The following is a 27,316-nucleotide window of genomic DNA, read 5'->3' as shown; positions in this document are numbered from 1 at the left end:
TCTCATTATCTGCTATGTTGTATTCAGCGATGTAATGCGGAGGTAGCCTACATTAATTCATAATAGCTCGTACATGCCACGCTCACAGGTTGAGACGTCGTATGTTTATAATCCATGCAAAGGCCCTGGTTACGCCATTCAATTCAGCCCGAATCCATGCCATCCCGCATCAATCAAGTCGGCTGTCGTCGCCAACTCGGTCAGCCGCATTGCCACGGCACTTGTCAACGTATGGCATCCGCCATGTTTCTCACTCGCTCATCATGATCCCAGCGGTCCTGCTCCCCAAAATTGATCGACATGGCGCCAGATGCAAGGTTGACCTGCAGTTCGCATAGATGGCTCACGCGTGCTCGCCAGCTATCCCCACTGAAAATCATAGCGCAGCGTCAGGGCCGGCCCAGAATTTGAATGAAAAGCGTGCAACTTACGTAGCGGTGCCATACGGCCCTCCGTGCTGGCTCACTAGGCGCGCACACTGATCGCTGTTCGACTTTGCATCGTAGATCCAGATCGTCTTGCCAGTGTAGACCTCCTGCCAGCCGTCGTGGTCCACGAGTCGGTTGGGGGGCCTGATGCGCCTCGTCCCTGCCGGCACCGCCGGCGCACGGCGCACGTCGACGTCGTTCAGCAGCCGCAGGGCAGTCAGATTCGAGATGTTGGCGAAGCGTGCCCGGTCGGCGGGGCCAGCGTCGAGGACGAATATGATGGGGCCCGGCTCGGCCTCGGGGTCTTCGTCGTCGTCGCTGTTGCTGTCTTCATCCATAGCATCGTCGTCCGCTGCTGTGGGAGACGCGCGCGGTGCGTCTCTGGTGCTTGCGTCCTCGGAGGGCCGCTCGGAGACGAATTCCGCCTCCGCGCCCTGGAGGCTGCTGCAGAACGCGTGCCACGCATCTTCGTTCGCAAAGTCGGTGCGCACGAGGACGCCGAGGCCCGGGGCGTCGTCGGAGAGCCCGTCGAGCGGGTCGTCGTCCGCGACGAAGCCGGCGTCCTCGTCCACCGGCACTGGGGAGAGCTGTGGAGACGGGATGCGGATGAGAAGCGGCGGGATGGCACATGCGCGGAGAGGACGTGCGAGGCTTTCTCGGAGGATCTGCACGCACCGGTGAGTGGTTGTCCTTCTGGGTGGGGGTCAAGGCCCAGAACGCGTCCGCGACTCGCAGCCGCCATAATCTTCTTCCCTCGCCGGGGTGGCGAGCCTTGACGGCATGGTACTCTTCCTGCGGGGACGTGGTTAGCTGCAGGATAAGCCTGCGCGACGGGCGTGCGACTGCTGACCAGGAGAAAGCGCGACAGGTCCCGGTGCCGCTGCTGGGCTTGTGCCCGCATGTCGCCGCAGGCTGCTGGTGTGCGCCGTGCAGTGGTTGTGCACTGTAAATGGAGACAGGCAAGCCCCTCAGCGCTGGGTGCGCGAGCGGAGCCGTGATCACGAGATCGGGGAGATCAAGCACACGCGGCCATATCGGGGAGGGATCTGTGTATGTTCAGACCCGTGGACGCGCTCAGTCTACGCGAATGGCAGAGGTTTACCCGTCCTCCTCCCTGGACGGTGCGCCGTATCATTGACCCAGGCATCACAAGGTCCTTGTTATCACCCCAATTACCAGCCAGCCAGTGTAGACGCGTGCGTGCACACTTGCTCGGTCCGCGTTGGCGGCTTGGGGACATCACGCGGGGCAGGGATACCAATCCGACATACACTGTGGCCTCGCTCGATGATGCTCCGCAAAATGGGGGACTCTACCCTTAGCGGCACTATTTATCGCGGCACTCTTGGGCTGGTGAGAGTGCTCGCTCTCCCGCCATGGCACTCGCAGGAACGACAGGTACGTCCCATTCCCGCTGCTCTGCGAGCGCACGTCGCGCTGACAGACGCTGGCTACAGGATCCGAGCTATCGCGCAGGGAGTGGGGATATGCCTTTGCGCTGGTGACCTCTCTCTTCTTCACGTGGGGCTTTGCGTACGGCGTACGTCTTCTCCTGCTCTGTCTGCATCGCCCCGCTGATCCCGCCGGTGCTTGTTTGCAGCTCCTTGATGTCCTCAACGCACATTTCCAGACCGTCTTCGGGATCTCCAAGCTGCAGAGCACGATGCTCCAGCTTGCCTACTTTGTGAGTTGCCGATCGGAATCGGAGCGACCGGTGGCCCAGCGGTCTCATTCGTTCGCTTGGTGACTGCAGGGCGCGTACTTTGTCTATGCGCCGATAGCTGGATTGTTTGTGAGTGTCCATCTGTCCGCATCCTCAAGTGACTGACTGAGAATGACATAGATGAGAAAATATGGATACAAGGTCGGTCAAATTTCGCCGCGCGCTGTGCCATGCGATGCTGAGTAAGGCCGCAATCCAGAAAGGAATCCATATGGGATTGACCTATTACTCTATCGGTTGGTTATGCGCACCTGATAAACGCGCTCATCGCTCATCGCTCAACGTCTCATTTCAGGCGCCATCTTTTTCTGGCCGTCCGCCAAATACGCGAAGTATGGTGGTTTTGTCGGATCGACGTTTGTAATTGGTGTGCAACTCCGTTTCTAAGCCAGCGGCAAGACATCTAACCTAATGTATATCTAGGTTGCGGACTATCGTGTCTTGAGGTCGCAGCCAATTCCTACATCTCCGTGCTTGGGTCTCCCAAGTATGCGGCGGCGCGACTCAACTTTAGTCAAGGCTTCCAAGGCGTCGCATCCTTCGCCGGTCCGATGATTGCCTCTCGATGGTTCTTCACTGGGAAGAACGCCACCTCGCTCTATACCGTACAATGGTAAGTATCACTGCCACAGCCAGAGTTGGTCCTGATGTACTCGTGCCACAGGGTCTACGTTGCCGTCGCCGGTCTCGGGTTGGTCCTCAACATCCTGTTTTAGTAAGCGCCATACTATCTTGATATCTCCGTTCTCTCGCTGACCTCGGTGCAGTTTCTGCCCCTTGCCGGAAATCACGGAAGATGCGCTGTCGGCCGAGATGGAAGGTGCAGGCGTGCAGACAGATCAGGAGCCATTTTGGAAGCAGTATCACTGTATTTTTGGCTGGTATGTTGCTTTCCATATGGGCTTATTGCGACAATGGACGGCGCTGATGTATTTTTTAGGATCGCACAGACGACCTATACGTGAGTCTTACGTTGCATGTCTCGCCCCTAGCCTATTATTGACGCGCGCGCGATAGGGGTGCGCAAGTAGGAGTCGCTGCGATGGCAGTAAACTTCTTCGTCGACCAGAATGTCGGGATTAATGAGTCCGAAGCCGGACAATTATTCTCTTACTGTCAGATCACATTCACAGTCGGCCGGTGAGCACCCTGACAGCTACTGCCGATATCGAGGTCTAATATGTCCTTGACAGCTTTGTCGGCGTGGTACTGCTAAACTTCATCGACCCTGCGTTGATGCTCTCTGTCTACGGAGTGGCATGCTCGGCGTTCGCTCTTGGCACGGCGTATGCGCCAGGAAGAGGCGGTGTGGGATGTCTGTTTGGGCTGTTCTTTTTCGAATCTATCTGTTATCCTGTATGTGGTCTTCTTGCGTGGTGAGGGCTGCGAACCTGATGTTGAGCACAGGTCATCTTTACCCTTGCTACCAAAAATTTGGGTCGCTACACAAAGAAGGGCTCCGGACTTGTCGTAATGGTCTGTATCATCACACTCAATCTCCGGCACGGAGCTCACACATATCATAGGGTGTTGGAGGCGGTGCTTGGTACCCTCCTGCGCAAGGCTCCATCGCAGACACCAACACTGCTCACTCATACATCGTTCCATTTACTGGATATGTGGCGATGACCGTTTATGCCGTGTAAGTGTCGGCGATAAGATATGCATATTCATCGCTGATGTTCCGATCTATCTTGTTCACAGTGGGATGGTCATTGATCAGGCGCGTAAAGGCGGATTCCGCTTCCGAACTGTTGAGGAGTCCTATATAACGAAAGAGAAGCACACGGATCTAGAGTCTGAGTCCGACGGTGACAGAAAATCCCCAATTCCGCTGGAAGAGAAGAAGGGGGATGAAGAGTATGTAGAGGCAGTAGAGGCAATATCATAACAGAGTAAAGATGTTCTTATTCTGTCTGTGTCGTAACTGGCATAGTATATGTTGCCGAACACGAACTAGATGTTCATCGCCTCGGTACAATGGCTTGTCCATGACACTGTATTCTAGCTATAGTTTTTGTAGAATCTAGCATCCCATGTCAACTCTATATTACTGGCTTGATATCGGGTATTTTATTTTGAGCACGCGCGTCACCATAGCCCATGCGGGTTCGATCGCCCCACGAACTTTCAATTTGCAACCCCCCATATCCTCTCGAGCATTAGTTGAACTAGTGCTTGAGGACCAGGTGTCTCGTACACAACGGGCACGCCGGATGGGTGGCCAGGCAGTGGATCTGTTTGGGCACTTTCCTCAACCTCGACTTGAGCCGGCAACGCGGTTGACTCATACATGCCGGAGTGGATGAATTTATGCTTTTCGAGCTCTGCTTGAACTTCAGCGCGGTTAGAACCTGGAGCGTAGGCACCTTCATCGTCTCGTCGATCGACCACCAGCATCCCTCGTGTCAACTCCCCCGTGCTTTTGGTGAATGTCTTCAGCAACCGGGTCGTGACGGTAGAGATTTCAGTACATACCGCTCGACTTCGAACTTTCGCTTGACTGCCTTCCACCCGGGTCGAAGCGTGGGGATCGCCCCTTCTGCCTCAACTTCCACTGGCGGGTTCTCGATGGCGCACCAAACGGCTACGATGTCGTGAAGCTCCATGGCATCGTTCCCGAATTCGATCATGATCTCCCGCGTGCGCTCCAGGAACGAGCTCGTGAAATGGGTCAGCACAGATTTTCCTTCTGGCTGCGACGGCTTCGAGGTCGATTCGAAGGCAGGATCCACCCTCTCCTTGTAGAAAGGAAAAGACAGCTGGTGAACCGTCGTGATATCAAGAGGGAGGAGAAGGAATCGCTCGAGTGGGATTCCGAGACTTGGAGGTGTCGGGACCAGCAATTCCTTGACCGCAAATGGATCGGCGAAGAAATTAACTGTTCAGCATGAGAAGGAGAGTCACACTCGGATATGGACATTGGTACATACACTCGGCGACTGGGCTTGTGTTACCAGGCACGTCCAGAGCGCCGCCCATACATACAATGCGGCCAAGTCGACTTCGCACAATACTCTCGTCCAACTGGACCAATTTCGCCAGATTTGTGAGGGGTCCTAGGGCTATATAGGTGACAGCGCGTGCGGGTTGCGAGCGTATGAGCTCCAATGCCACTTCGACTCCCGGCTTCCCCACAATTTGTAGTTGTGGATGCTCGAGGGGAATGTCCCCTTCTAAGCTGAGATCTGGATGGCGCGTAGTGATGCCCCCTAGACCGTCCCTAATAAACAGTGCATCACGATCGAACAGGCTTGAAACACTATGCAACTACTTACCTGCCGTGGAAATATTGTGCGCTGTGCAGGTCTCCTTCAAGGGGACCTTCCGCGCCCCGAGCAAGGATCACTTTCCTGGAGGATGAAAACCCAGGGAAACGAGATTGAGCATCTGGATGCTTTTTGATATGGAGGGAGATAGCTTTGTACAACTTGAAGATATTGAGACTGTGTGGATGTGCACAGTGAGACCAGTACCATTTATGATTATAGAGACTTACTATGAGGCTTCAGTATCAGTATTGCCTGTCGTACAGATTAGATAAGGTAAAATTACGCAATTCATGAAGCTCACCAAACGAGACGATGATGGCTAGTACATCCAGCTCTGGAGAAGCCAACGCCAACAATCTAGAGATGACCACGCTCTCAGAAGTGGACGATAGACAATCAACGCCCCGCACATTGCTAGAGTATCATCGACGCCGGGATCAGTATCGACTGAAATCAGTTTGGGCAATCTCAGCATTATGCAACACTTCAGCAAGGAGTGTCTCACTTATGACGGGGATCTTCATCTTGAAAGACAGTTGGAGACAACGCAGATCAAGCTCGATTCTGTCGATGCAGTGAGTAGATTTCAGAAATCCTCGCCAGGAATTGCTGCACGTGACCGCGACACAACGCGTCCAATCCGTCGTGACGCGTTGGCAAAATCTCTTAGAATATGGTCGGTGACGATGCCTTTAACGGCTGAAACATATCCACGCATGCAGATATTGATTGAACAAGTAGAATGCCGTACAAGAAGGTATAGACACATTATAAGACTCAGTCGACATACTAACCTTTTGCACAATCGACAGTCGTCTTGAACAATACAACGTCGCAGGATCCCAACCGTCACTACAACTAAACATGCGGAAGTGATTAGCATATATAAATAAGAGATTCATCTCAAAGAAGAAAACTCAGAGATCTTGGTGGAAAATGTGGTCTCATAGAGGCAAGTCTGAAACGACAGCTCTCCGAAGTAGCAAATATATGGAATGGCATCATAGAGCGGGACGTAAAGTGACACGAAGACCACAAGCCAAAATACTCACGTTGCGTTCACATAGCACGTCACCAACTAGAAACGACACCCTCGCTGACACTATAACAGTCGAAACAAGGGCCTTATCTCCGCTTCGTATATTCTGTGAGCATAAGACACGAGTGTGGGCAGCAGATAGAGTTAGAGCCAGCAGGCGTCTGTGCCACCGACGCGACACCGACATGTCTCAAACGCCGATTGGTCCTTTTAAAAATATCTGGGAGTTGCCGATGCTGTATAGTACCAGTCACTGTGGCTGTCACGCGCGTCTCACGCCGACCACTAATTATTGTAGCACAGCGACGAGTAGCTCGAGAACGACGCCGACGCCCTCCGCAAGCTCCCCCGCACATTATCTATCACCATGGAGTCTTTGCGTTATCTCGGTACTATGGCCGGCCACAAAGGCTGGGTCACCGCCATTGCCACATCGTCGGAGAACCCGGACATGATTCTGACCGCCTCTCGCGGTATGTATGCTACTACCTCCTTGGTCGTGTCGACTTGACTGAACTTCGCGCAGACAAGACCATCATTGTCTGGCAATTGACTCGCGACGATGACCAATATGGCTATCCCAAACGCATTCTTCACGGCCACAACCACTTCGTTTCTGACGTCGTGATTTCTTCCGACGGTCAATTCGCTCTCTCCTCCTCATGGGACCACACACTCCGCCTGTGGGACCTTAACACCGGTGTGACCACCCGTCGCTTCGTCGGCCACACTTCAGATGTCCTCTCCGTCTCCTTCAGCGCAGATAATAGGCAGATCGTCTCTGGTTCGCGCGACAGGTCGATCAAGCTATGGAATACCCTAGGAGAATGCAAGTATGATATCAAGGATGACGGTCACACTGAATGGTCAGCATAGTCTACTGAGCTAGTATCATCGTGTGAATGACTCACAAACACTTTAAACTAGGGTATCATGCGTGCGCTTCAGCCCGAACGTCATGAACCCCGTCATTGTCTCATGTGGATGGGACAAGGTTGTCAAGGTGAGCTCGGTCGCTCCAGTCATTTTCCTTAGTTCTCGGTTGTTCGTTCGGTATGATGTTAGAATATATTTGCTACTTCAGAGGGTCCCTCCCAATGAGACTACTTTAATCACCAAGATCTCTGACCTTCACCTTGCTATTCATTGATGTCATTATATAACTTTTACTGACTTCGTTCGACTTAGGTCTGGGAACTCTCGAAATTCAAGCTCAAGACCAACCATTACGGCCACACTGGCTACATCAACACTATTTCCGTTTCACCCGACGGTTCGTTGGCTGCGTCTGGGGGCAAGGATGGTATCACTATGCTGTGGGATCTCAATGAGGGCAAACACCTCTACTCGCTGGAGGCTGGTGACATCGTCAACGCTCTCGTTTTCTCGCCGAACCGCTACTGGCTGTGCGCGGCTACGGCAACCTGCATCAAGATCTTCGACTTGGAGAGCAAGTACGTCATTCTGAGAACTACGTCAGCTGTGCAATTGTCTGACGGGTTCGTTTAGGTCGATCGTCGATGAGCTCAAACCCGACTTTGCGCAGAGCACAGGCTCGCGGGAACCTGAATGTGTTTCTATTTCATGGTCCGCTGATGGTCAGACGCTCTTTGGTGGCTTCACCGATGACATGGTCCGTGTCTGGACCGTTGTATCGTGATGACTTCATACCACATAAAACTGGTGCTGGACGTGGGTTTGCTGCTAGGGAGGTGGTGGATGGGTGTCTTGTATGTGTTGGTCACTACTTGTAGCCTCAAAAAGAATGCATGTTTTCGTGCTCATTTATTGTAGCATTCACAATTGTGTGACCATATTTCGTTTCTTATTGCCTGATTCAGACCGTCTCAACTCGCAAATTACGATTCTATGACAATTGTTCTCTACAGGCATCTCTACGGCTACAAATCCATGGTATACAATGCAACCTCAGGTTCTAAGTACAATTTCCTGTCCTATTTTTCACTTATGACTGATCATCCTTCCAGGAAAGCAAACCATTATCGCCTAACTTCTCCCTGACCAATTGCTCGCTTAGGTTCCAGAGATTGGCTCCTAGCTCAGGATCGCACGCCATGCTACTTTCCTTGCTTGCCTGCCCGGGATCTGTTATATAGCGACCGTTCCATTCACCCGAATGTTGTTCGACCTCCTCGCATGTTGCTGCCCAGAGTGTGCTTAGGCTGCCCTGTTTTGGCGAGCGCATAAACGGTGTGACGACATTCTTCAGCGCGGTTCCGGCAACCATACCATACGCCTCTTTGAACTGCTCCTGCTGTTCCGTATGCACTGCGCCCGGGTGGGTGGCGAGAGCGAGCATGTGGTCGTTACCATGTCCAAAGGCACGCTCGATAAGGCCGTACTTGACGAACAGGATGTTCGCGAGCTTGCTGCGCCCATACTGCGCCATGGGCCCGAGGTCCTCGTTGAGCTCGTCGACGGAGGCGAAGCGTACGGAAGCCGGCGCGGATTGATGAAGAGAGGAAGAGACGCAGACGATGCGCGGGGCGGGCGTGCCCGGGAGCGCAGCGGTGCGCCTCATCAAGGGCAGGAGACGGTTCGTCAGGAGGAAGTGCCCGAGGTGATTTACAGCAAAGTGGCGATCGACGCCGTTGGCAGAGACGCCGTACTTGTTAACACCCACACCGGCATCACAGATAAGCTATATGCGCACATACAGTAAGCCGCAATTCGGCATGTGTATGAGTATGAAACCAACGCACGAGATCAAGTCGTTCTTCCTCCTCCCGAATTTTATCTCCTGCCTTCTTGACTTCTTCCAGATTACCGAGATCACATTGGATGAAATTCACATCAACAGGAGAACCATCGGGGTCGCAGGACGCTTTGATCTCAGATATTGCGTTCACTGCGTTGTCGGTCCTGCGGGAGAGGAGCAGGACCCGGGCCTTGGCAAGAACGAGGGTTTTGGCGACCTCGAGCCCAATGCCTACGGTGCCCCCTGTGACAAGCGCGGTCTAGGTAGAATGGTGAGTATGGTTCAAGTTCATGTTTAAGGATTAGCGACTCACTCTGCCTTGGAGGCTAGGCACGTCAGCTTGACTGTACTCGTGATTCCCCGTAAGTTTGTTGAATGTGGCTTGCATGTATGGGTTATAGGGAGGACGGAAGAATGGAGTGTGGTAGAAGCAGCTCTTGTATGTGCGCAGAGTGGGACGAACGAACATTTGAACTGTCCGTCGCGAACTTACGTTGCCTTATATGGGCCCGCACTGATCGACACCGCCTCCATGTCCTGCGTCATAGACTCGACAGTTGTTGCTTCATTAAAACCGAATATATTCATCAGTTTATTCCCCGGCGCAGAACGTCGCCCAAAATTGCGCCACTCAAGCTGTCAGTCTATGGGCTGAATTCCGAAAATGGAAGTCTCCAAGATATCCCCATTATTTTGAGGCAGCCTACAGCTCTCAGCATCATAACAAACATTTAGACATCCACATAACAATTGAGCAGTACTAAACGTGTATAGAGTACAACAACCTCCAGCCGCAATGCAATTATAATCTACAGTTCTACAAGTATCCTATGGCGTATTGCATGTACAGTCAATGAATGCGACAACAAAATAACTTACCCAGACGCCCTCCGGGCCATCCCCCATAATGCCAACAGGAGGAGGCCGAAACAGAATGCGAGAAGGCGTGCATCCTCGCCTGCTGGGCTACGATCACACAGTAGCTCCAGCAGCCCCTTCCTTGCCACGTCCGGGTGCCCGCTCGGGCGCAGCTCGCATGTCCACCGACGCGACCACCCGTCTGCAACCGGACGCCAGCCGGTCCCAACACCGATACCAAGCAGCATCCCAATGCTGACGATCCCACGCCAGACAAACCCGCCTCCGTCACCACCACAGAGCATCATGCGCCATTCACTGACGTACAGGCTGATAGGAATACCGTGCGCGTCGCAGACGAGGTCGAACGTGCCCCTTTCGAGCCGCGGTGGAAGCGGCAGCGCGGGCGTATGCGGGGGGATATAAGAAATGGAGAACTGGGTGAGTCGTGGATTGCTGAGTGCAATGCGCGCAGCACCCGCATGCAAAGGTTCCTCGCCGTGGAACCTGACGATGGTAAGCTGCAACGTGGACAGCCTCGTCAATCGACGGAGAGAGCGAGAGAATGATTCCTAGATAGAACGTGTTAGGATAGCTAGACAGGATATCGACGGCAGGAGAATTACTAGGTAGAAGGACGGCTTCGAGGTGCACGTCAGATCCAGGTGTAGCAGTTGCGGACATGACGCGATGATGGTGCGGAAGACACCATTACTGTCGTATCCGCTGTGCAACGCGAAAGTTATCTTAAGCGACGTAAGAGCGGAGAGCTCCAACAGGACCCGTGATATAGCGAGCGGTGTGAGCTCTCGCAATCGCATTGGCTCCGGGAAGCAGACATACTGCAATGTCTTTGAAAGCGGCGAGGAACCTGTAGGGTGAGCTGGTACTTGCGGGGCATTCCACTGCATTATGGCGTTAACATTAGCTAGCCCCACACCACCCTGCCCTCGGTGTATGAGAGCCCTCAGATGGTCCAGCGAGCCCGTGAACTCTGTCAGACGCGGTAGCGTCTCGGCATCAAGCTCTACAAGATCAAGGGGGCTGACGTTCGGACGACCAAGGATATGCAAACCTTCTAGGTTAGGATGGCGGGCTAGGAAGCGGAGGAAGGGGTGGGAGGGGGGAGCATTGAGCGGGACTGACAAACCAAAGACGACATCGCCGACGGTCAACACGCGGAGACAGGGCCAGTAAGCGGTGGGGAGCCGTGCGGCGTCAGACGGTTCAGCAGATGTCCCCGAGATCGCAAGGGACTCGAGATTAGGACATTGCTGGATGAGCATGTCCCAAAGGCGACTAAATACCGGTTCACTCTCTGGGCAGAACATCAGTGGTGATCATGAGCATCGCTCCGACAGACATACCGCGCGAAGGCACATGCAGCTGATGTGCATAGAAGCCGTCTTTGAAAATGAGCGAGAACCCCGCGAGGTTGTTGAATTTAAACAACTGTATGAAATTCATCGCATTTATGACGTGCCAAGCAGGAGGGAAATGAAAGCCGCTCACATTGCTCCCGGGATTGGGCAAGAAACAACCAAAGGTGGTTCCTATTTCGCGCAGGTTGGGACAGCTGTAAAAGAAGTTCTCAATGCGAACTGTGATCTGTCGCAAGAGGGAAAGGAGGGCTCACCACGTCCGGAGGAATGACCACATCCGATCGTCCGGGAGCATGTCCTCTCCGTCCCACTCGAATACCTGTAGTGCATCAAGGTACTGCGCGATGGCGACAACGACGCGGGAGATAGTGCCTGCATTGTCCCATGCGCGGACGTGCTGCTGGGCAGAGCCGCCGGGCTGCTTCTCCGGTCTCACGACAAGCTTGCGGATGTGCCGCGCAATGTCAGGGCAGCGCTGTAGCATGCATAAGGTGGCTTCGCACTGCGCAGGACCCTGAAGCTCGACTGATCCATAAACGGCAGCGATGACTTTCGAGTGAACTTTCCGCGACTGGGTGAGGTCAACAGGCGTGATCAGGAGAGCGGCAGAGCTGATGTCTTACAGTGAGACTCAGATGAACGACATCAGAGAGCGTGGTGAAGTAGGAAGAGATCTCGAAGAGGACGTCGGCTGGAACAGACTGGAGAGACGCAGCAGAACGACGGGGGCGAGGCCAGGCGAGGAGGGAGCAGACTGGAGTTAGGGAGAGGGCATGTTGCATAGTGGTACGAGGTGAAGGAAGGAAGAGACGCAGGAAGCGGATGCGACATTATATTGGCAGTGAAGCCGAACAGTTGGCACTCGCCCTCGGACAAACAGCCACCCTCGCTGGCCACCCGGACCCGTCGTCTTTGGCAATCGTCTCGTGCACTCGCGGCCCAACATGCGATCCTCATTTCTACCTCATTCACGTACACTGAGTCACCGAACTCACTACCGGCCGGCATCGCGATCCGCACCATTGTGAATACAGCTCATGTATCTAATGCTCGCTCCGCTGCAATTTGTCTCTCCGCGACCCCAGAGCCCATTCATCACGGGCATTACACAGCTCTAGTACCTGCAGGCGACATAGTGGGAAAACATATTGGCGCGGAGCAGACGCGAACAGTGCGGGGAATGAATCACGACCTGACAACCGGTCAGCATTCCATCCAAAAGATGGGGTGGATTCGGGAAGGAGACATCGGACGGCGCCACGCACATTTTGTAATGTATCTCCGTCTCAGGCTCCCCCTCTGTCTGGTATGCAATGGCGATATCCAGGTCACGAGGATTCCGGGCGTTTGGCGCACACGACAGTCGTCCTTTGATCGCCTGCCCGTCTGACACGGTGATAGTGTCTGGTGTGTAGAATACAGTTTGCCTGCCAACGTGCATCAGGCCCACCAGATCGGCTCGACGTCTTGGCAAGATCACTCACTTCCAGTGGGTATATTTGGCATGAGGGCCAGTTGAAAACTTGACTTTGGTATGCGTACAATCGAAAGCAATATCAAACCATGCTAGGAAAGCATGGGCATCTGAAGCAAGATGTAACCTACACTCTTCAGCCAGCAGCATGTAAATTACGCACAGTCATTCCTTGTCGCGTTTAGCGAGAATGGCGCGGTGAAAGTGAGATCCTCCTTCTTGGCAGTGCGCAGATCGATGTGCTACGAATATGTCAACATACATACGTGAGAAATCACGGTATGGAACAATTTACAGACCTTAATCAAACAAGGATCCGTTACGACGGCTTTGAGCTCAACTGTGTCTACCAATGGCTCTCGCAATGCGATGTCTTTGATGCATGAGTAATCAAAACCGTAAACATTATCCCAAACTGACAATGAACGCGGTCAGTTTGTGCATCTTGTAAATGTGATCATTATCGAAAGTATGCTCACAATTTATCTTTTCCTCTTTGTACTCGGAGTCCTCGATAGCCGCAATGTAGAGCGTGGCAATATCGGGGAAGATGAGCCCCCCAGGTTTGAGGTACCGATCCCGGGCTAAAAGTACAGTGTCGAGCATAGATTCATACAACAAGAAGTAGCCCATCCATTCTGAGATGATGATGTCGAATTCTTGCAAAGGCAGTTCCGCCTCTTCTAATTTTCCTTTCACAAGTGTAATAGCTGGAGGATACTCGCATCATATGCAAAATTCTTGGAGAAAACAGGGAAGGACATACTGTCTTTGAAACCATTGGCTTCAACGATTTTGACGGCTTGATCAATAATGTTAGACATATCGATCTTAACAACGCCATCAGGGTCAAATTGGCCGCAATCCAGATAAGCATATCAACGCGCATACCCCAACAACGTGTTTTGCGCCGGCCTTGGCGGCGAACATACTCAGGATGCCGGTCCCACAGCCGACGTCCAGGACGGTCTTGCCCTTGAATAAATGCGGATTGTTGATTATTGCATTGCGATATGAGCCCGTCCGCACAGTGTCTTTCAACATCTCCTCATGAATGCCTGAAAGAAGAAAAACACGAAAGAGGCGACTTTAGATATTGCTCAGTGTACTACTCGTGAATGAGATCACACGCACCGAAATGAGCATACGAGTCGGCATAACTAGACGTATGGATATATGAGCATGTATGACAATTTTCTATCACGGATGCGTCGCAGTTCGTGACTGAGAAAAAAAGAACATACTAGTCTCTAGATGTCATATCCTCAGCCGAGACTGTATCCTCCTGCATCGGCTGCGCACCTGACGACGAAGGGCCTGCACTCTGCATGATTGTTAGTGGAAACGGCTAGACTGCGCGTGAAGATCTGCTTGGAGGAGAATTTGTTCGAGAGGCAGAGGACGAGAGGCACAAGGCCACTACGGCTTCGACTCGGCAAAAGAAAAAGCACAATGCACGTGATCTGGAGGAGAGAAAGTAGAAACACGTGGCCATCATCGATCGAATTCGTCGGCGGGCGCTAGTTGGCCCGGCCGCAGCTCCAAGCGCAGCCCGAGCCGCGCAATGACTGGGCTTGCCTCTGTACTGCCATCTCCACCGCAGCCCGCCCTACTTAACCCGCCGCCTTTTGCTCCCGACACGACCATGATCCTTGACCCCAACACCTCTCAAATGGTGCGCTTCGCCCTGTCCCTTATACGCAGAAAGGCCTCGCTTACCAGGACTTGCTACTTTGCAGGCTTCGAGCAACCAGAACATGCAAGCACCGCCTTCGTATGACGCTGCTATGCGGGAAGCCTGTGCGTCCATTCTCTGCTCCTAGCTACCTTCATGCTCTGATCGCCTTGTAGCCTCCGGGCCTTTCGTCCCCGAGGGCACCAGCAAAGCGGACAATGTCAAAGTCCCCCCACAGCCGTCCACTACTCCTCCCGCAGGGCCTGCCCCCCGCATGCCCTCCATGCCCTCAACGACCGTGTACAACTACGTGAACCCGATCACGCACGAGCACATCGTGTCCCTTCTTCCACCGGACCACCCGCAGATGATCTGCCTGCAGCAGGGCGGACATGTACCGCGTGTCCAGTTCGGTATCCTTGGTGAGCAGAATGCTACGATCCATATGAGGGTAACATGAGCTTACCACGTTTCTGACGTCTATCAGGGATCCTCGCTGCTATCTTCTGGTTCCCACTAGGAGTTGGCTGTTGTTTGCTGGACCGCAAGGTGCAGTGCGCACGCTGCGGAGCCCTCTTAGACGAGGGTCTATGCGCATAATTCTTTTATAGACCAACTTTGCGGTTGCTATCAGAGCATGTAATATTTTCAAGTGTTCTGCTGTACTTGTTTGTTTATGACGTGATGTTCCATCTGATTTGTTATAATATACCTCACTCTCCTGTAGCTTGTATATCGCTCCATGTATCCCTGGACCGTGTTTATATCGGATACTATCATAAAACCTTTGGCAGGCTTATAAGCATATTCTGAACGAACTAGGTCGGTTACCGAACGCTACATCTGCGACGGTGCGAATATTCATACAAAATCTACTCCGTAAATCAGCGTAAATGGTAGTCAAACACTAGTGCGGAACGTATACGGAGACAGTGGAGACAATTTATACAGATGTGAAGGGTATTGAGGAGAAAGCTCCCATTATACTGTAAGACCTATGAGAGGAACGAATATATGTAATCGAGCTATGGAGACATTTGGGTGCAGTCATTGTCGTTATACTTGTAAGCAAAAGTGATTATTCACCTGGAAGCTACAGATTCCGGTCCAAAGCTCGTCATTGCTAGACACCCCAGCCATGCCATCTCTACCGCGGCGCGCCCAATGGGAGTCATCTCCCAATTAAGCTCAATCTCCTCCGCCTCGGAGAGCCAAGGGGCCGCATCATTCAGTAGCCGCGTAGAGGAATCGTTCACGCGCGCGAGGCCGACCTTCGCGAGACCTTCGGGGAGGAATTCCATGCCATGGTTCCGTCCATAGCAGTACCCGATCACGACGCGGGGCATATCCTGACGCGCATCGCGTATGTCAGGGGGTGGAAGCGACTTCATCGCGTCGGACATGGGGCCCGTCACCGACAATCCGTCGATCGGGAGCCGCACACCGGTGCCCAGGAGATCATGGTAAGAGACGAGCCGCGCGGAAATCTTGAAGGATGTGAGTGAGACCGTCTTGGAATTGACAGATGAGGCTGAAGCGGACGCTGTGCGTGAGGCCGACCTTGTCCGTTTTTTGTTTTCCTGCTTTTTGTCCTTATCATCCTTGTCGTCAAATGGGGCGTAGAACACTAGTAGGTACTGTCGCTCTTCGACGGGCAACGGGTCTGCAGCATCGGTCAACGCCCTAGACGCCGGGTCTGTCTCGCAGGGCCACAGCGGAAGGATCATGTACAATGAATCCGGAGGAACGTGAGAGAAGATATTGACTACCTCATCCGTCGTACGGTTTTTCTTCTTCCCAATGCCCTTGGTTTTGAAAGACGGAAGCAGGCCCACATCCTTGAAAGACTCATTCAAGTTTTGAATGACCCGATCGCGCTCTTCTACTCGTGAACGTGGCGCCATAGTCATCCAAGGCGGAGTGTACTGTCCCTCCAACGCAGCAGAAGACAGGCCCAAGCCAGGTCGAACCCGGGCGCCGCTCGGACCTAACAGTTTTCTCAAACGCTCAGTAAAGCCCCAAGTGTGAGCGGGATCGTGATCAGACGAGCGTTGGTCTGGTTTTCCGCGATAGTAGTCGATGCTGTTCTGGTCGAGGGTAGCAAATGCCTCCGCATGAGAAGTACGCTGTACCCTCTCTCCGTCATCGTCGACATCCATGCCATGGTCAACGGAAGCGGTTCGCTCAGTAGAAGCGGTTGGAGGAGGAGAACCATATTTTGAGTAGGATGGACCAGCCAGAGAATGGCGCGCTAATGTCGCAGAATCAAAAACAGAAGAGGGGTAAGTGTTGCCAGTTTCTGCGATTGTTGGAGAAACAGGTGCCGAGGGCTCGGAAGATGATGAGCAAGACGCGTAACTCTTTGCGAAATAGAGTGAATCTTCGTCCTTCGAAGAAACCATCCTACTAGACGTGCTTTCAACACTTCCGGCGCTGCTCGTCTGATAACCCGAAGGCGAGGCTTTGCTTTTGCTACGCTTCTCTTTCGCGACTCTCTCTGTGTCCGTGATATCCTTAGACTGGCTGCGGTCGGATTGACTCGAGGAAGGAGCGGTGCCATCGCTAGCGCTGCTGGTCTGTCCTCGTGAACGGGCGCTACCATCTCGCAATAGTCCATGGGAGTTGAGCTGACTAGTCGTACGAGTACTAGTATACTGCTCCTGCACCCTTCTGGTTGCAAGCAATATACTCCCACTTGTTGGAACAGAGATACTTCCACTTCGATTTTGTTGGTTGCCGAATAGGTTGTACTTGCGAAAAATGGAGAAAGCAATGGCACGCGAGTGCTTGTGCACGACAGATACGGGACCGCCGCGCGTATTTCCTTTTGAATGGGGATCATGTATATGGCGTACATTAATGCGCTGCGAAGGAGACTTTGAAGGGTCATCGGCTACGCGAGAGCGTGTCAGATCGACTTGTCTCTATAATGATTTTTAACACTTACGTCTCATCAGTAGTCTGTCCACTTTGAATTGACCTACATGCATTTGCTGCCATGTTTCTTGGGTGGGAGGTGCGATCGCCCTTGTTGCAGTATGAGATTGAGCCCAACGCGCACCGGCGTCCGCGCTCGGCGTGTCCACAGACTTCGGCATGAAACTCCATTCTACGGCGCGTGATTTAGACACTGGATCGTGTTGCTGCACATGCCGTATGAACGCATCAATACTCCCAACCGTCATTATACTGGTCCGACGACCAGTATCCCCGGTGGTGGCGGCACCCCAGCCTTCAGAATCGATCGCATGCCCCTTATACCAGTCAGACAAGTTAAGGTTGAGTTCATCGGCAGGAACCACTGAAGTGGGTGAAGACACTTGCAACAAGGCCTGGCCTATCGATTCAAGACGGGTCCCTTGAATGTTGTCCCGACCCTCCGGTCTGCTTGCATCAGCAGTGAGACCACTGTGAGTATCACCGGATGGCAAAACGGTGGGAGTCTTAATAGCCCCAGTCAATGTTGCCAGGCTGTCTTCTCGACCTCTACTTGGGCCGGGTTCAATGGCAGGGTGGGTTACGATGACAGGAATGTCGGCGAAATCGTGATCCTTCTCACCGTTAGAATCGTTGAGGTTGAATTCTCTACCCAAGGCACCAGAAGACGTAAGATCCGTCATTTCAGCATCATGAGAAGCCACAGCGGTCGAGGGGTGAGGGAAGTCGATCTCGACATCTGTATCAAAATCGTTGCCCTCACCCTCTATACCAAAGTGGGCACTGGCCTCGGATTCGGATTCGGAATGATCTCGTGTGCCTTCTCGTGGATTGACAGGTGATTTTAGAGACACTGAGGAAGGCGATGCGCCAGTACCAGGAAGTCCTCTGGGTGACTTCGACCTACCAGTAGCATATGTGTTCATAGGAAGAGAGGGTCGTCGCGTGCCATCATTCATGGCGCGCATCTTCGCACGCGATTCTCGCTCGGCCTCATCGTCAGCTTCATCATCCGCCCTGCAGCCGTCGTCCATGTCCATGGGTCGGACTCTTGGCGTACGTGTCCGGGTCGTTGACTGAGAGCCAGCCCCGGAGACCGACGGGCGGGGAGTCCGATCTGTGCTGTTCGAACCAGGAACAGAACTTAAGGGACTGATCATCTCGAGAAATTCGGGACGGTTAGGGCGCGCAGAGCCAAAGGTGAAGGAAGATAAATTTGAGTAGAGATCATCAGCGCCAGACAGGAAAGAGTTAGCGCTAGGGAGCGACTCGACAGCTGGGTTAGTACCAGATGTCGCTTCAGGACGTAGAGGAGGCGGAAGCAGGATCGTAGGAAGGGAAGGTCGTCTGTTGGATGACACGGAATTGTGACTGGGACGGCGGGAAGAAAGGCGAGTGTGACCTGGAAGCGGACGTCCGGTAATGGAGTGTGTTTGCGAGCTAAAAGGACGACAAATATCGGCATAATGGCGCAGCACATCAAAAACGAGCGTACTGGTTTGGGATTGATCTCCTTCTGGCCGGAGGATTGCCTGCCTCAAGGTCATCGTTGACATTACGAATAGAACGGATTATGTTATACTGAAATAGATCTCCGGTGTGGTCAGACTCGAATGTTTGTGCTGTGCCCGGTGTGGTGTCGCGGTAACCAAGGTGTGGCGGCGATGGAGACGTTGACATCTGATCGTCAGCAGCAAGACGAATGGCGTGCGCCGATTGTGGGTCGAGAGTCGCTAGGGGAGCTCGATGGGTAACGAGGTCGCCGTAGAAAAATGGTATGGCGGTTTGCGGGTAAGGGTCGAGTCGAGGGACGCTTTCACGACGATAGGCGATGGACAGTGACGGCTTGCTGCGGACAGAGCTTGAGGCGAGGGAGTTGTTGCAGGAGCGGGACATGAAGGGCAGTGGGCAGGAGCCTGGGGCGATTTAGGAGGGAGAGAGAGAGAACATGGGTAAAGACAATGGGCGGAGGATATGAGAGGGAGCTGGGCGACAACAGCCACGTGTGCTGTCCGCCCTTGTACTACGTTTGGGAAGAGCCTTCTTCAAGTTCGCTAATCTCAGACGACTATCTACGTGTGTGTGCTCGGCCGGCCACAGCCTCCCGTCACGGTCGGGGACTTGTACCGTCCTCGTGTGCTCTGCATCGTCTCCTGTACACCCGGCATACTACCCACCGGGACACCCACTGAGACACCCTCAAATCAGCCAAAATCACCTGTCGCGCCGTCCACGAACAATTTGCCGACAGTTGCGCTCCGGGCCGTGTCAAACAGTCCGCAACCACATCAACATATCTATGGTTGACGTTGCCCTCACACAGGACAACCAAACGGACAACAATGCAGAGTCGTGCAATAGATGCATGTTCCGTTGTGAACCTTTGCACACAAGACCGGTGCGACCAAGTTGGCAGCATAACAACGAATGCGCTCCGAACCGATGATGATCGTATGTTACTAGACTCCATGCCGAGTGTACGCAAGCTATTACACACCTATACGGCCAGCACTTAGTGATCATGAGTGCCTCTGCGAGCGGGTTCCAGTATCTTCCGAGCCATTATGCTGCTTGCATAATATTACATACTTAACTAGTACTAAGTAATACTCCCCAGTTCACCCGGACCGTCGCGGTGTCGCAGAAAGCGACAGAACCGAATGAATCGCATAGGGCATCACGTGCGATTTGCTCCGCGGCGCTGCCGACTGTCACGACTCACCAGAGGGCTTTGCCGCACTGCAGCTTGCCACTGACGTCCTGCCAAATTTTGCCGACACCCGTCCACTTTTGTCATCGCTGCCCGAAATGAGTTGGTCTGGGTGCGTTTGTGTCGATGCTTGTAAGCCATTCGTGGGCCTCATCCAGATGCCTGGTGTAGGTTCAAGAAATCTATGAACAGAGCGGGGACTACGGTACGCATTATCCCAACCGGCCCTGACGGTCACTTGCACACATCGCTAGTCTTATACGCACTCTCCTGCAGCTCCTACAAAAGACTGGTCAAATTGAGCGCACTGTGGACAGAGATTTCGCCGATGAGGAGGCAAAGTACAAGACGTTAGTAGTCATCCCCCCTTTCAGTGTCTTGTCTCTCGGGTAATCGAGTGCCTCTCCAACCCGCTGATAATGTCGCAGATATGAGAAAGAATGCCAGGCCCTGCAGAAAGATAGCAAGGGGTATCTCGATGCTATGCGGGGTGTGTCTCTAACGCCTACGTCCTCGTGCGATTTCATTCACTTACTTGCATGGAAGCGATGACTGCCGCGCAAGGTCGGCTTGCGGATACGATTGATGTCTTCTACGGTGCAGCGGACAAGAATTCGGAGGGCGCCATGGCTGCGCATGCGTACAAGCGTGCGGTGGATGACCTTGACACTGGTGTGGGGAGGGAGTTGGTAGGCCGTGTCATCGTCTTAGATGTTTCTAAGCTGAATGTGGGATAGGATGCGCCCTACAGGACGACCGTCATGGAACCTCTCGGTAAAATGAATGCATATTTCCCTGTGGTGAATGAGCATATTTCGAAACGCAACAAGAAGGTGCGCCGCATTCGATCAATTACTGAATCAACCTTTTGAGACAGCGAGACTCTAACAGCTCTTAGACTACGATTCTGCCCGTAGCCGGATGAATAAGCTCATTCAGAAGCCAAGTGACGATCCGACCAAGCTCCCAAAGGTCGTTTATATCCTCGCCGTTGTTGACATCAATGACACTGACTACATACTTTTTCCTCTTAGGCACAGCAAGAGCACGACGATGCCAAGGAGGTTTTCGATATGTTGAACGAACAGCTCATCGCCGAGCTCCCTCAGTTGCTCGATTTGCGTGTTCCATTTTTTGATCCCAGCTTTGAGGCGATGATTCGAATGCAGTGCAAATTTGCTGAAGAGGGTTATGAGAAACTTAGCGGCGTTCAAAGGTGCGCCTCGTATTGCAATTAAGTTATGCCTATGCTTATGACGATGACCACAGATACTTTGCTGATAATGTCCGAGACGACTACGCGGCAGGGCAGCTTGACGCACAGGTGAGATCGGGTATTATTTGCGTAGGGTGATACTATTCTAATAGATTTGTAGGTTGAGGGCGTTTTGCAGGAAATGAAGGAGCTGACAATCTGCGGTGCGAGTTAAGGATTCCGCATCTGCGATTGTATGAACACTTGCTGTAGCATTATATGTACATCGGATTCATGCCTGAATATTGAGACTGCAATACACTTTTTGTCTCATGACCCACACGTGTTTCACTAGCTCACATTACCGTGGGAGACTGCACACTGGCCAGTACGCTTGGCACCACAGGCAGCAGATATAACCAGTAAGACAAAATCAGTCCAAGTTCAGCGCTCCGACAGACGAGATTCCAATCCAAGATGGTGGGATTGTTGCTGCTGCCTTCCGACGGGTTTTGTAGAAGCATGGCCTCGCTTTGAGACCGGAGCTGCGCCGCGGCTGCGCTGAGGTGCGCGCGGCGGAGACTGTCTATTGCGATTGCCATTCTTTGCCACTCGGGCAGGTACACCGTAGCGGGATGATTGATTGCCGCTAGTAAGACGAGCGAGGAGTGTCGAAGGCTGCTCGTGGTTGTAAGAGTCTCTGGCTCTAGGGCTCTCTGGGGTATGTATTGCAGCTCGCTCAGGATTGTGGCGAGTCGTAGGTCCAGGTATAGCACGAAGGTGATCGTCTTGTATCGTGGATTGGGGATACCAATCCCGGTCAGCATGGTACGCATCATAATCGGAAGGCTGGACGCGTTCATAGTAGCCAGGTACGGCTGTATCGACATGTTCATTGGGGTGATAATCCGTGTGCTGAGGAAATCTAGCCCGAGCGTCATGGTGTGCCGATGGTCCAGGTCGCAAATCTTGATCTACTGGCCAACGGCGAGGAAAGTCTTCTTCAGAAGATACCCTCGCTCGTCGAGTAGGAGGCTCATCGGAAACCCATGCGTCATTGGCTCTGTTACGCTTTCCGATTCCGGGAGAGCCTTCCTTGGCTGCGACGGGCCGTCGTGGCGAATAGTGATCATACTGTCGTCGCATCTGCTCCTGGTTAGAAGATGGCACAGGTGGCTGCACAACACGGTGGTTATATGCGGGTCGAGGAGGAAGTTTGGATTGCGCTTTGCGTGCCTCCTGAGCAGGTGCTCTAATTTGAGGCGATGCAATTGACTTTTGGCCTCGAATACCAGCGACGTCAGCGTCAAAGGCTACTTGTGACTGTTCACTTTGAGTTTCGCCAGATAGTCTCTGCGCAAGAGGTCGACTAGATATGCCAGCAATATTTCCATGAGTCAAACTGCGACTGTCGGAATCACGGACGTTATGATAGTTTGGTGCGTTCACGCGCGAAGTACCCGCAGGACCAGCTTGATGAACGTCTCCTCTGTCGCCCTGCAATGCACAAGCTGTGGCGGGAATAGGCTGACTGTCAAAGGCTCGTTGCGGTGCTGCGAGCGTGAGGATGGGGGAAATGTGAGAAGGGCGACCTGAAGGGTTCGAAGATGGAGGAGTAAGAGATGCCGGCTTGTTGAACGGCTCATCATCAAGAGATGGCTCTCTCTTAATTATAAGAGGCTCCAGTGGTACTACTTGGGTCGTACCTTTGATCTTAGTACTCTTGGGCAAAACCGGAGTAACGACCTCCGCCTTCACAACTGGAATATCACGCTTCGAAATCTCCATATCGGATCCGGATTGTGTCGGAAAAGAGACCGCGAGACTCTTTACGCCATTGTCAGCCGTTGCAGGAGACACGTGTGGATGGTCGGATTGGTGAAGAGTCGGAACGGCAGTGATAGGAGAATGTTGATAAGAATAAGACTGCAGCGTATCGGAAGTCGATGCTCCCGTATGCGATGTGGAAGGTGTTAAGGATTGAGTAGGAGGTTTGGTGGCAGATTGAGCTGAACGTAAAGATATCTCATCTCGCGACGTCGTGATGTGTCCATAAGACGTTTGAGGGGGAGTACGCTCCTGGGGCATAAGCCCGGTTGCATCGCCAAGAATAGGCCCTGTACCAAGTACAGGCGTATCCGAGGATCGAGAGCGAGCTTCTTTCTTCTCCTTCTCTAACCTTGCCTTAACCTCTTCCTTAGGCGGACGCGCTTTCTTCTCTTCTTGCTGAGCACGAGCTCTCGCTGCGTTTTCTTCAGTAGCCTTTCGCTTCATCGCAGCAACTCTGGCTCTATTTGCCTCGTACTGCGCACGCTGCAGTTCTTCTTTCCTGAGTGTTTCCTGTTCAGCCGCGAAAACTTTGGCCTCTTCAGCGTGCTGAGCCTCTTGAGCAGCTTTACGAAGCATCTCTTCTTGAGCAATTCGTCCGCTATCCTCTTCTGCCAGCTTGCATTTAGCCTCTTCCTCTTCTGCCAGCTTGCACTTAGCCTCTTCCTCCTCGGCAGCCTGGCGCCGTGCGTCCTCCTCGGCCTTACATCTAGCTGCGTCTTCCTCGGCCTTACATCTAGCTACGTCTTCCTCGGCCTTACGTCTTACTGCGTCTTCCTCCGCAGCAGTTTTGCGCGTTTTTTCTTCTGTAGCTCTCAGTAGCGCTTCGTGCTCTTCCGCGTTCTTGCGCAATTCCTCATCGCGAGCGACCCTTCTTTCGGCCTCCTGGGCCTTAACCCGTCGCTGCCTCTCGGCAGCCTCTTTGCGCGCGACCTCAGCCTCATCATCGAGTAGCTTTTGCCGTAAGGCACGTTGAGCATCTTGCTGCTGAAGCTCAAAACGCCGTTCTTGCTTCGTCCGCAATAGATCGAGTCGATTAAAGGCAGATGTAACCGTGGCGAACATCTTGGATGCTTGTTCTCGTTCCCGCAACAGCGCCCGGTTAGCTTCCTCATTCCGATGAAGATACTCTTCATGTTCCGCATGAAAGCGATTAACGAGACCGACGAGCTCAGTCCACTCGGCTCTCTCAAGAGCTACGTCAGATATCAGCGAAACGAGATCTGTTGCAGCGGATCGCGATTCTTGAGGAGAATGGGAAAAACTTCCACTTGAAGGCATCGCAGTGGCTGATCTTCCCGCGGTCATATTGGAATGTGACTCGTCCACAGGAAGAATCGTAGTAATTGGACTCGACTCAGATGATGCGACACGGTCGGAGAAGGCAACGCGCGACTCTGTGTCTGCTTGCGAAATAGGGGGGAGATGGCTTCCAGCTCGGGAGTGAGAGGGTGAAAGAGTGTTAGGAGAATTTGGGGAAGTGGCAGAGCTCTCAGCAGATAGAAGTCCCGTCAAGACGGGAGCGCCGTCCCGGACAGCCATAATGCTTTCGATAGTTGTGGTGGCAATGGCAGGAGAAGCGATGGAATGGCTTGAATGGTCGTTTGAATTTTCGGTGGAAATGTTTGAAGGGCTCAACAAGTCATATAATGACGGTCTGGAGCGAGTGTGTGTCTCTTGCATAGTACGACTAGAAGAGGAGGGAGTAACCGGGGAAGAAGGATATTGAAGGTCCTCCTGTGATTCAGTACTGATGCGCTTGAGCAAAGACGGCTCTCTTCCGATCGTATTAAAGGTAAAGGCGGTTAAGGGGCTGGTACTATTGGAGGGCCTTACCGCCTCCGAAGTCTGCAGGGGTGTTCCAGGTATTTTTTGATGACTTAACAACATCAAGACCATTCGATTGACGAATTATTCGTATAAAACGAGGTCGGAAAGCTTCTCTTGGGATACTATGTTAGGGGGTATCCGAGCGACCTCACGACACAAGATGAGCCACTCACTATGAATAACTCAGCTAAGGTTGACTGAACTATAATATTTGCCGGTGAGGTCCACACAAAGTTCACAAGTGGATCCAGCGAAAACAACGCTAACAAAGAGGAGACAAGACGAGGTGCTGCGATGGTGCAATGGATGATCAAGGCGATAACGGTAAGAAGGGCCGACATGTGCCCATTTGTATGCCACCGCCGCATTCGGCTCTTTCCGACGGCCCGCAATCAGCTAATCGTCCCCCGAGTCCTCTTGGGCGCGGGCAGGGCCCTTGTATTGAGTGTTGATTCAATCAGCACTCAAGGAAGCAGTATATCAATTTTTCAGAACACACGAAAACATTCCCCAAGTACAAGTTCCGACAGTGCCTGATTTGTGCAAATTCAGCGGCTTCCAAATGCTGAATGGGTGTGTCGAGCAAACCCGAATTCAAAACGGTCTCATTGACCAAGAACCTGTGGCGACTACTGTACGAAGATATGTACATCGATGGCCCCAAACCAGTGCGGCAACTTCCTCAGAACAGTATATACAATACATCATATAATCACCTCACTGGAGACATCATGAGATTGTAATACGCTTGGGAGAGTGAACGCGCAACACTCACCGAGATAATAACGACCTTTCTCGGCTTTCTGTATACAGCCATTTCTGCGGTTGGCGAAGAAGATGGTTTTGATCCACGGGCGACCACCTGCCACCGGAAATTGTCCATCCGTGCCATCGCAATTCGACACGCCTTAATTGAGGCACAGAGCCGACGATTAAATTGGCAAGCCTTCTCGTCTCTGTTTCGTATCTTGCCGCTTTATCTACTGGCTCGGGAAAATACACGAGACTGAGCACGTTGAGCGCGTTTAATCGCACAAGTGACGGGCCGATCTGATGGATGGTGTGCTATGAGAACCTCAGTGAACTATATGTGTTTGAGAACAATTGCAATACCTCCAGCATAACCCAAGTGACAGGAGTGACGTTGGCCAATCTAAATTGGAGGCAAAGTTGAGCCACATTCGGAAATGTTCGAGCGATGGCTCCTAACGACTGCGAAGCAGCCTCTATATCTTCTACCTCGAGATAAAAGCAAAGTTGTGTAATTTTGGCCGTCGATTGGCAAAGTGAGTCTGTGATCGCGTGGTATGCTGTCGCGTCCATCTTCACGGGCAAAGCGATGGATGAGAGGGGTCGTCTAGGAGCAAGAGCAAGGACAACCCGAGTATCATTGGTATATAGTGCTGAAAGCTCGGGGAGAAATGTCGACGAAGTGATTAGAGGATCTGTCGACAAAAAGAGCGGTTCGCCATCGAGGACATCTTGGCTGACTCGGATATCCAGGGATTTGAGTCCTGCAGTGCTCGCCAACGCTCGAGTGAGAAGTGCGGGAACAGAACCGTAGGATATCTCCGAAATGGCCAAATGGCGCACGGCCCTGGCGGGAGACGAGGCCGAGGTACATATCGCCAGTGTCTCTAAACAGTCGTTAGGTCGGGCTGTGCTGCCTGTATAGATTTGTCCGAGCAGGAAGTTGAGTGCTAAGTCAGAATACTGCAACCGTTTTGCGACGTTATACAATGATCGACTGGTGGTCATTACGGAGACCAGAAACTTCCTTCTGCCCAGATAGCCTAGGATCTTCTCCCAAACTTCCTCCGGGAGCTCCGGGGAGGTAGTCTGTGAAGTATGCATGCGGGGGAGCGGTGGAGAGATACGCACGAGTGACTTGGGCCACAAGAGGAAGTCGCTGCTTAAATACGCCACGGGTATGGTAGACGCGCCGGGAAAGGCACAAGGGAAGTTGGGCGGACAGACAAAACAAACTGGGAAGAGAGCCGCAGGCTGGAACGAACCCGGTAACGACCCAGAGAACGCGGTCCCGAGCAGTCCAAGTTGTTCGCGGACGACCGGGCATCAGGCGGAGCATAGAGCTGCTGAACCACCACATCGTTGTGCAGACGAACTGGCTGTGGAATATTTCTCATGTCCGAGTGAGATCGGCAAACAGGAAGCTGTGAGCGGCAAGCAGCATGGAAAATGTACACCGCAGCGGCGGCGCAGGGCGAACGACTCTTGCCCAGGAAG

General features: G+C 52.8%; 10 protein-coding genes across 10 annotated transcripts; 4 read left to right on the top strand and 6 right to left on the bottom strand.

Annotated features, from left to right (window-relative positions):
- Positions 1-224: 224 nt before the first annotated feature.
- Positions 225-1,329, bottom strand: FIBRA_03175 (uncharacterized protein; the record flags this gene model as incomplete). The annotated part of the gene is made up of 3 exons (XM_012325020.1): positions 225-369; positions 432-1,093; positions 1,147-1,329. The coding sequence occupies 3 exons, from the start codon at positions 1,327-1,329 to the stop codon at positions 225-227; spliced, it is 990 nt and encodes a 329-aa protein (XP_012180410.1).
- Positions 1,330-1,804: 475 nt separating this feature from the next.
- Positions 1,805-4,042, top strand: FIBRA_03174 (uncharacterized protein; the record flags this gene model as incomplete). The annotated part of the gene is made up of 16 exons (XM_012325019.1): positions 1,805-1,826; positions 1,886-1,968; positions 2,029-2,112; positions 2,182-2,220; positions 2,272-2,292; positions 2,351-2,387; positions 2,447-2,518; positions 2,575-2,764; positions 2,816-2,866; positions 2,919-3,032; positions 3,092-3,112; positions 3,169-3,291; positions 3,345-3,507; positions 3,559-3,627; positions 3,678-3,793; positions 3,856-4,042. The coding sequence occupies 16 exons, from the start codon at positions 1,805-1,807 to the stop codon at positions 4,040-4,042; spliced, it is 1,392 nt and encodes a 463-aa protein (XP_012180409.1).
- A 239-nt stretch (positions 4,043-4,281) lies between these two features.
- Positions 4,282-5,947, bottom strand: FIBRA_03173 (uncharacterized protein; the record flags this gene model as incomplete). Its single annotated transcript, XM_012325018.1, has 8 exons — positions 4,282-4,573; positions 4,630-5,032; positions 5,085-5,374; positions 5,430-5,597; positions 5,651-5,675; positions 5,725-5,780; positions 5,834-5,870; positions 5,929-5,947. The coding sequence occupies 8 exons, from the start codon at positions 5,945-5,947 to the stop codon at positions 4,282-4,284; spliced, it is 1,290 nt and encodes a 429-aa protein (XP_012180408.1).
- An 882-nt stretch (positions 5,948-6,829) lies between these two features.
- FIBRA_03172 (uncharacterized protein) lies at positions 6,830-8,122 on the top strand (the record flags this gene model as incomplete). Its single annotated transcript, XM_012325017.1, has 5 exons — positions 6,830-6,935; positions 6,989-7,328; positions 7,390-7,465; positions 7,651-7,916; positions 7,972-8,122. The coding sequence occupies 5 exons, from the start codon at positions 6,830-6,832 to the stop codon at positions 8,120-8,122; spliced, it is 939 nt and encodes a 312-aa protein (XP_012180407.1).
- A 306-nt stretch (positions 8,123-8,428) lies between these two features.
- Positions 8,429-14,225, bottom strand: FIBRA_03171 (uncharacterized protein; the record flags this gene model as incomplete). Its single annotated transcript, XM_012325016.1, has 17 exons — positions 8,429-9,124; positions 9,186-9,440; positions 9,495-9,507; positions 10,061-10,611; positions 10,666-11,357; positions 11,407-11,491; positions 11,552-11,615; positions 11,676-12,032; positions 12,687-12,848; positions 12,906-13,005; positions 13,059-13,137; positions 13,195-13,310; positions 13,375-13,605; positions 13,662-13,725; positions 13,787-13,953; positions 14,030-14,055; positions 14,140-14,225. 17 exons carry the CDS (start codon positions 14,223-14,225, stop codon positions 8,429-8,431), a joined length of 3,744 nt encoding a protein of 1,247 aa, XP_012180406.1.
- Positions 14,226-14,459: 234 nt separating this feature from the next.
- FIBRA_03170 (uncharacterized protein) lies at positions 14,460-15,170 on the top strand (the record flags this gene model as incomplete). Its single annotated transcript, XM_012325015.1, has 4 exons — positions 14,460-14,570; positions 14,635-14,695; positions 14,747-14,992; positions 15,058-15,170. The coding sequence occupies 4 exons, from the start codon at positions 14,460-14,462 to the stop codon at positions 15,168-15,170; spliced, it is 531 nt and encodes a 176-aa protein (XP_012180405.1).
- A 482-nt stretch (positions 15,171-15,652) lies between these two features.
- FIBRA_03169 (uncharacterized protein) lies at positions 15,653-19,403 on the bottom strand (the record flags this gene model as incomplete). Its single annotated transcript, XM_012325014.1, has 3 exons — positions 15,653-17,463; positions 17,518-18,947; positions 19,003-19,403. The coding sequence occupies 3 exons, from the start codon at positions 19,401-19,403 to the stop codon at positions 15,653-15,655; spliced, it is 3,642 nt and encodes a 1,213-aa protein (XP_012180404.1).
- A 998-nt stretch (positions 19,404-20,401) lies between these two features.
- FIBRA_03168 (uncharacterized protein) lies at positions 20,402-21,647 on the top strand (the record flags this gene model as incomplete). Its single annotated transcript, XM_012325013.1, has 9 exons — positions 20,402-20,422; positions 20,494-20,606; positions 20,646-20,707; positions 20,764-20,906; positions 20,955-21,050; positions 21,109-21,189; positions 21,252-21,433; positions 21,487-21,541; positions 21,594-21,647. 9 exons carry the CDS (start codon positions 20,402-20,404, stop codon positions 21,645-21,647), a joined length of 807 nt encoding a protein of 268 aa, XP_012180403.1.
- A 209-nt stretch (positions 21,648-21,856) lies between these two features.
- FIBRA_03167 (uncharacterized protein) lies at positions 21,857-25,129 on the bottom strand (the record flags this gene model as incomplete). Its single annotated transcript, XM_012325012.1, has 1 exon — positions 21,857-25,129. One exon carries the CDS (start codon positions 25,127-25,129, stop codon positions 21,857-21,859), a length of 3,273 nt encoding a protein of 1,090 aa, XP_012180402.1.
- A 644-nt stretch (positions 25,130-25,773) lies between these two features.
- FIBRA_03166 (uncharacterized protein) lies at positions 25,774-26,923 on the bottom strand (the record flags this gene model as incomplete). The annotated part of the gene is made up of 3 exons (XM_012325011.1): positions 25,774-25,789; positions 25,845-26,134; positions 26,183-26,923. The coding sequence occupies 3 exons, from the start codon at positions 26,921-26,923 to the stop codon at positions 25,774-25,776; spliced, it is 1,047 nt and encodes a 348-aa protein (XP_012180401.1).
- Between the last annotated feature and the right edge of the window lie 393 nt (positions 26,924-27,316).

The sequence above is a fragment of the Fibroporia radiculosa genome (assembly GCF_000313525.1).
Source record: "Fibroporia radiculosa TFFH 294 genomic supercontigs, scaffold1727, whole genome shotgun sequence".
Classification (NCBI taxonomy): domain Eukaryota; kingdom Fungi; phylum Basidiomycota; class Agaricomycetes; order Polyporales; family Fibroporiaceae; genus Fibroporia; species Fibroporia radiculosa.
Note: the sequence above shows the minus strand (reverse complement) of the source record. Positions and strands in the feature narration are given on the sequence as shown.